A 7268-nucleotide genomic window follows, 5' to 3' on the forward strand; every position below is an offset into this window, starting at 1 on the left:
AGTTTTGACCTGATAAAAGCCCCACTTCTCTAACGGTAATGACTTCTTAATGGAAGGTAACGGAAGAAACAAATGGTTTTGAGTGGTACTGTGGTATGTCCATTTTCTAAATGTTATAAATTCACCTGTGTGCTGTCAGCAGACCGTGGCAAGGGGCCATTGTGGTGTTGGAAGCACTGGTTGCAGCAACATGATACATTGCGGTAAGATAACGGTATGTAAACTTTATTGTTGTGTACTGTTATCATCTGTCATTACTTACTGTATCCAGGTGTTTGATAAGTGGCCCGGCTTGACTTTCTATCGACATAATGCCATAATTGAATGGATCTTCTATGCATTATGTATCAATGATTTGTAGTTGTGCTTCCTGATTGGCGAGTATTGATTGATGTGGAGTGTGCTCACAATGTGGGTGTGTGCATGGTGATGGGAGGCGCTCGAGCTCACGGGGGGTTCACAGTTGCAGATGCCACCGATCCCACTGTTGGATATTTAACCAGTACAGACAGGTAATCTTAAAAAGTAAAATATTTGGCAGAATTAATTCATGAATGTGTGTTTTGTTCATTTACAACTTTAGTATACAGGCACATTTATTGCATGATTCTTTAACTTGGGTGTTGCAGTAATGATGTATTGCTGTCTGTCTTTAGTTAAGTTATTTAGGTTGTTATGATACTGTTATTAAGGCATGTGCTTTTGCATGTGTGTCTCACTCTATATTGTCTCCACTTTGCTCTGCATAAGATGACAGCTCATTTAAAGCTTCCTGTGAATAATCGAGATGGCATCGAGCTCGAGACAATAGAGGACCAGGAGACTGATGGTAAGTTATTGTATATTCCATGTCTGACCCGGTTAAATACTGCTCAGATGAAGTTATTGTTAGTCACAACTACAATAAAGCTGCAGTGTGATTGATGTGTGTGGTGCATGCCAAATGTTAGTTGAGTATATTTTCACACTATATATTTTCCTCCTGCCCGATTCAGTCCAGGAAACTAGATCCAAATAAAAGCTTCCAAATCAATAATCTCTCTTCGCTGAAGTTTTATTGAGCAAGCCTCCTCCATTATACACTTCAGGTCTCACCTCCCTGACATACTGCATGTTAATGGTGCTCTGAATTATTAAAACTGGCTCATAGAGGATCTGAAAAACTTATCTACCAGAGATTGGACTGAATTGGACTGAATTGATATGATTTTGTTCCAAAAACATTAGTTATTTTTTTGTTTTTTATCATTCGTTCAAAGGTAGCATCCCCAGGCTAGTGATGGACAATCCACCTAGAAAGATGACAGGCAAGCTGCTCAGTGGGGTATGCCGACTGAGCACCATATCAGAGCAAGAACCGGACAAGCTGGACACTGATCCCGGTTCCCATGATTCCCTGGGTGGCAGTGAATGGGGTGGATCCAGCTTATCCATGTGCTCTGACAAGTTTAAGAGCAGCAGCAGTGTTTTTTCCTCTGATGATTCACACCAGCCTGCAAGTGGAGGTATTGTTTAACTCCTTAAGTTGATAAAGTTGAGAAGCCCTGGATCTGTGTTATTGACAAGATATTGAATGGTGTATAGTTGATATCTGGTCAGAGGTGCACTGGGTGACACTTTAAGAGGGTGTGATTTCTTACTACCGTTTCCTCTTTTTGATTTTCTCCTCTATTACTCTACCTCTTCACTTCCACCAGATGAATGTGCAGCACTTCTTCTTGCCTGTCTGCATTGTCGTTTTCACGAATTTACGGTTCTCCTGTTGGATACATGTGAGAGGGCTGTGAGTCGCTGTTTTCCCTCGTACAAATACATCATGGCGTCCAGTGACCAGCAGGGAAAGGACTGCTGCAATTACAAGCTGGAACTGGACTGCAACTGTTGTGGCTCCTGTCAGGACGCAGGAGAACTTATAGAGCTGGCCATGGAGATATCAGAGGTCTGCTATCGCTGAGAGGTTCCTCACCTCTGGCCTGCAAACATTATGAATGTTGAAATCTTGAATGCTAATCAAACAGTGTTACTGTCTCATCTTATTCAAATCTATGCCTGCATTATTAAGAATTTTGTATTGCGGCCTCATGTGGAAACTCACATGATCTGTGGCTTGTGTGCTTCAAGCAGGTAACTACTGCCACCCCGTGAAACAGTGCAGAGTTGGTTGTCACAATGAAAGATTATGAATAGCTAATTTGTTGTTAAAGCCACACTCGCCCCACCGAGCAAAGTACTCAAATGCAAACATCCTGTCGTGTCAGAGTGGAAGGGAGGGCAGGAGAGTGTGTATGTTGAGCCATTTCCACGTCCTCTTCACTGACATCCTGTACGTTTCCGGTGGCTCTCCCTACAGCATGAATCATTCAGGATACCGGGGGTCTTAAAAGGTTTTCTTTTGTAATTTATACGAAGACATATTTCTGTAGTATCTAATATTAATTGGTTTATGTGTTCAATGCCATTCCAAATGACTGTGATTACAATCTTACACAAATCAAAATATGTTTTGATTTATCATTTGTTGAGGTTCGTTGGTCAACTGTTGTTATACGTCAATTGGTATGCTCCATTGACTGGGGGAGGTAAAATACCTTTCTATTTTGGCTGCTGTAACTCACATGTGAAACATGTGCATCACAAAACACTCCCCTACCACTGCAGAGACCGGCACAGATGCAACTTGGTCATGCATTCCAAAAACAGTTGGTTATGTTGGTGGGTGGGAAGCTAGATGGGGATACTGTCCTAGTCGCTGCACTAGCAGCTCCTACGGGCTGGTTGGGGTGCCTGCTTTGAGCGTATCCGGAGGATATCATTGACCTTTGAATGTGTAACACCATGTTACACTTCCCTTCTGTTGTCCGCTCTGTAACCAGTGTAGCACAATTACTGCACTGCACAAGCTTTTTGTCACTTGAACCGAATCGGTGTTATTGACGGATTTTCTGGCTAAAGCAATGTGCTTTCCTCTGCTGTGACAAGTGTGTGGATGAAGCATTCAGATGTTACATTTTACTCACTTAGCAGGCTTGGCTGGTTAGCTAGCTAGCCTGCTAATTTCACCATGCTTTCATGCTACAGTTGTACAGAACATAAAAAGCACCGCATGAACTGCTAGGCCGGACAATACCATTTTAAATGACCGTTTGATTTAAATTACCGTGTCAATATCTTTAATGCTAATTGCTAGCATGGTGGTGGTTGGGGGTGGCTGGTGACAAAAGCTGCCTCCTGATCAGCCAATAGCTAAATTGCATTGTTTGCAATACAAATATTGCAAATCTTTCATCAGTGGGCCATAGGCTCAATCACCTTTATGTTACCTCCTTCAGCGTTATTTTAAATGAAGATTTTGCAAAATTCCACTTTGAGGTTTAACAGTCTGATAAATCCATGTGTTTAGTTCCTTTTATGATTAATGCCGGTGTTTAACTGATGTATTGTTTGTGTTAAATATAATCTAACTTTGCTCAGAGCCAATAAGGAGTTTAATAATTATGTGTTTAAGATGGGTAACTGCATGGAACAATGTGACATCTTTCTCTGTTTGTGTAATTAATACGGACCCACCACTTGACAACGTTAAAGGGGAAGTTCATGTCAAAATAAAGTCCCTTTTCGGGAGAATCTGCTGGCTCGCTCACCCTAATTCTGGTGCCTCATGTCCAAAACCTGATGCCCCCAGACTCGCAGTATTAACAGATAATGAATGTCAATGTAGTAAAATAGAGCTGTAACAATATGTCTTCAAACGAGAAATTGTAATTGTGGACAAACACTTAACATATCCATATATAATATATCTATCCATATGACTACATTATAGTGTTTTATAAACATGTATTACATGTTTGTACACTGCTTATAAATATTACATAGGGAGGCATAAAGTGAACCTTATTAATACATATCTGGATATTTGCAAAAAAGAGTTAGCATTAGCAGATTTAGATTATCAAGAAAAACACAAACTCTTCAAACATTCAAATAAAACTTTTAATATTTCTCACAAGATAGTTTCCACATTGAGTACCAATGAGTTTGAGTTCACTACTCTGAAACCAATGCGTACAGTAACTACTGCTACATTCATTTCATATAAGCTGTAACAATAAGAAAACATTGTCTGTATAAACCACAGGAATGAGACTAAGCTGAAGAGATCCAAACTGAGCTAACATGGTTCTTCATTAGTGGTTTACCCATAATGTGCCACAATAATCAATAGCTGGAAGATCCATTAAGAGGAATCGGTCATAATGATGGCTTTAAATGATGTGCCACCACCATCAGGTTCATTCTAACCTGTCACATTTCAGGGGTTTAGATGATTCATGTTCCATTAAAAAATAAAGCTTATTTGGGTTCAGTCAAAGGGCAATGTTACCTGTGTCTATTGCACAATTAAGGCTCAGTAGCTGGCATTGGTGTAACCATGAAGGCCATTCTGCAGTTCACTCAAGCTGTAATTCACCCATGGCAAAAACAAAAGAAAATCAACTCAAGGTCCACTTACTAGCTTGTTCTAGGCTTTCAAACACATCGACAGAAGTTTCATACTACTTCACTGTCATGTGACGACAGCTGAGCTTTCTCCATCTGCTGATGAAGACTGTGGGATGCAGTTGAAAGCTCCAGAAAAGCAATTATTAAGTAGATCTTTAGGTTTTGTTTTCTTCCAAACTACTGTTTCCAAAGATGGGAATTAACTTCCGCGAGGGCCTGATTGAAATCATATTTTAGGTATTGCTTGTCATTATGGAAGAGAAACATCACTAACAGGTGGATCAGCTAAACTGTTAAAAAAAACCTGCTATTTATACCTTTTAAATAAATGTATTGTGCATCTAATTTTGGCAACGCATTTTGGCAGTCATCACATTGAACTACATTCACACTAGTCTCAAAAGGATATTGAATATTCAGTAGAACTTTGGAAACATCCCCTTCAGTGTAGAGTTTGACCTTAATAAACATAAACTATACATAGAGACATTATGAATTAAATAATCATCTGAATAAACAAGTAAAATATTACAAGATTAGGAGGCTATAGCCATGCTAGCGGCTCTGTGAGGGACAGGACATTTCACTAACAGCCAAAAATGTCAACCTGCTGGTGGTGCTAGATGAAAAGAGGATCACCCTAATAATTAGGATTCATCCACTGGGCACCATGACAATGTGATGGCAATCCATCTAACTGTCGTTATATTTCAGTCTGGACCAAAGTGGTAAACTGACCCAACATCGCCATCCCTAAAGCCAGGCCGCTAGCGAAATCATTTTACAACTTATCAAAACTCAGCTCACTATAAAAGGTTGTTTCATCATTCTTATTTTCATAGCATTGCACTTTCCCCAATGACACTTCTTTTAGTTTTTTTTAAATGTTACCACATGACCCTCTCAGCAGGAACAACAACTGCCTGCTGGCTCGGTAGCTCCTGTTGCCTATCACAAACACACACGTATGCTTTTGCTCTTCATAATAATGTTTCTTTCTCTGAAAAATAACTTTAAAAGGCACAATAACTACCACGGTAACTCTGACTTTATGAGTTAGATGCTACTGTTAACACTGGCTCCATACAGTCAAAAAGTCACAAGCCAACCTAGCTAGTTAGCATTGGTAGCATTGGTCGCCATGTTGTGCTAAAGTAAAGCAGCAGTTTGTTACTTTGTCCGTTGCTACAGCCTCTAGCATTGTGCTTGCTCTAGCTAACAGGAGCTTGTGGCTGTTGCCAAGTCTGTATAGAGAGGATTCAGTGATTGCCTGAGGGTGTGAAGGGGTGGTGAACTTTTTTAAAAATAGAAGGGGTGGTGATAATTCTGAAATAAAAGTGCCATTGGGGATAATGCCATTATTAAGCAAGGAAAAGGGCACTTTAAAAAATAAAAAAATTCTGTACAGACTTAAATAAATAAAACACTTCATATGAAAATAATAATAATGAAATAACATTTATTAATGATTATGGTTTGAAATAATATATTAAATTATTTCAGAATGTGACTGTATTTACTTTTATGATAATGTATATCATAATGCCTTCATTATTCATTCAGTACTGAACACTTTGGGGTTTCATCATAACAAACCACTTCTTGTGGCTTGAGTCCGAGAGGGTATAGTGTAATCTTGTACCGACTAACGACCCTTTCCTACTGCTTTCTGAAGTACTTTGGCACTCTTCAGCTAATACATGAAGCACCAAACACCAGTATAAACATCAACAACATTTTGCATCACTGTCTTAACTCCTCTAAACATCACCAGGGTAACAGAAAGGACTGTAAGGCACTTAAATCAATTAAAAAGAGAATTACTTTGACACTGATCACATTGTCGAGACACGATGCCGCTCTGCAGGCACAACGTCAACCATTGCATAGTTTAACAAAATGGAGGTTGTGCTGTAACAGGGCTCTCAATATATGGCAGGTAGTTATAAACAAAGGCATACTGATGCAATGTGCTACAACTGTTGAAAACAAACTGCTGAAATATACAACAACCATAAAGCCATAAAGAATCTACAATCTCATACAATATTCTGTATGCGTTTGAAAAGGCAAATACAATAGTTTATGTTTCGATAAAAAAAAAGGTGAACAAACCACGTTTCAAATTATAGAGGTCATTCCAGTGTTTTGACAATGTCATGCATGTCATACAAAATCCCAAAGCAGTCTCCTTTTACTCCTTGGCAATATAAATGTTCACATAATGGAGGAAAAAAAACATCCTGGATGTGAAATGTCACCACAGTGGTGTAAAAAAACAAAAAAAATATAATAATAATAATTTAGGAAATGGACAATTATATAAAAACTCCGCACTTGCATCCACACGTGTCTGAGTGTGCTGAAATAGTAGCAGTTTACCAGTTCTGATCACTACAGACAAGAATAAAATAAAAACGTAACTGATTCATCTTCATCTTTATGTAACAATCAGATCTATCAAGCAGAATCAGCTTATTGTGTGTGTGTGTCAGGTGTTGTGTTTTCTTTTTGATTTGAACTACAATTCTGCTAGTTTTGAGACTGCATTTAAAAAAAAAAAAGGTATTTATTTATGTGGTTTTGCAGTGAAGAATGATTACTGATAAAATATCTGGAACACGCCACTGAGCAGTCAGCACTGGATGGTTATAGGATGCATCAGTGTGTTGAAACTTGACTTGTTGTGCAGCTTCTTGCTCATTATGACACTGAATTAAAGCCATTATCAAGGCTGATTTTGTTCATTTTAATGATCCTAAAGG

At 38.8% G+C, this 7268-nt stretch overlaps 1 protein-coding gene across 1 annotated transcript; it reads left to right on the plus strand.

Moving 5' to 3' along the window:
* Nucleotides 1–469: 469 nt before the first annotated feature.
* Nucleotides 470–1954, plus strand: LOC306706089 (myoD family inhibitor domain-containing protein 2-like; the record flags this gene model as incomplete). The annotated part of the gene is given in 5 exon segments (XM_079172998.1): nucleotides 470–496; nucleotides 498–512; nucleotides 751–833; nucleotides 1264–1505; nucleotides 1698–1954. Coding segments are annotated over 5 exon segments (624 nt in total).
* Nucleotides 1955–7268: the final 5314 nt, after the last annotated feature.

Source organism: Pholis gunnellus, assembly GCF_910591455.1.
Source record: "Pholis gunnellus genome assembly, chromosome: 2".
NCBI lineage: Eukaryota > Metazoa > Chordata > Actinopteri > Perciformes > Pholidae > Pholis > Pholis gunnellus.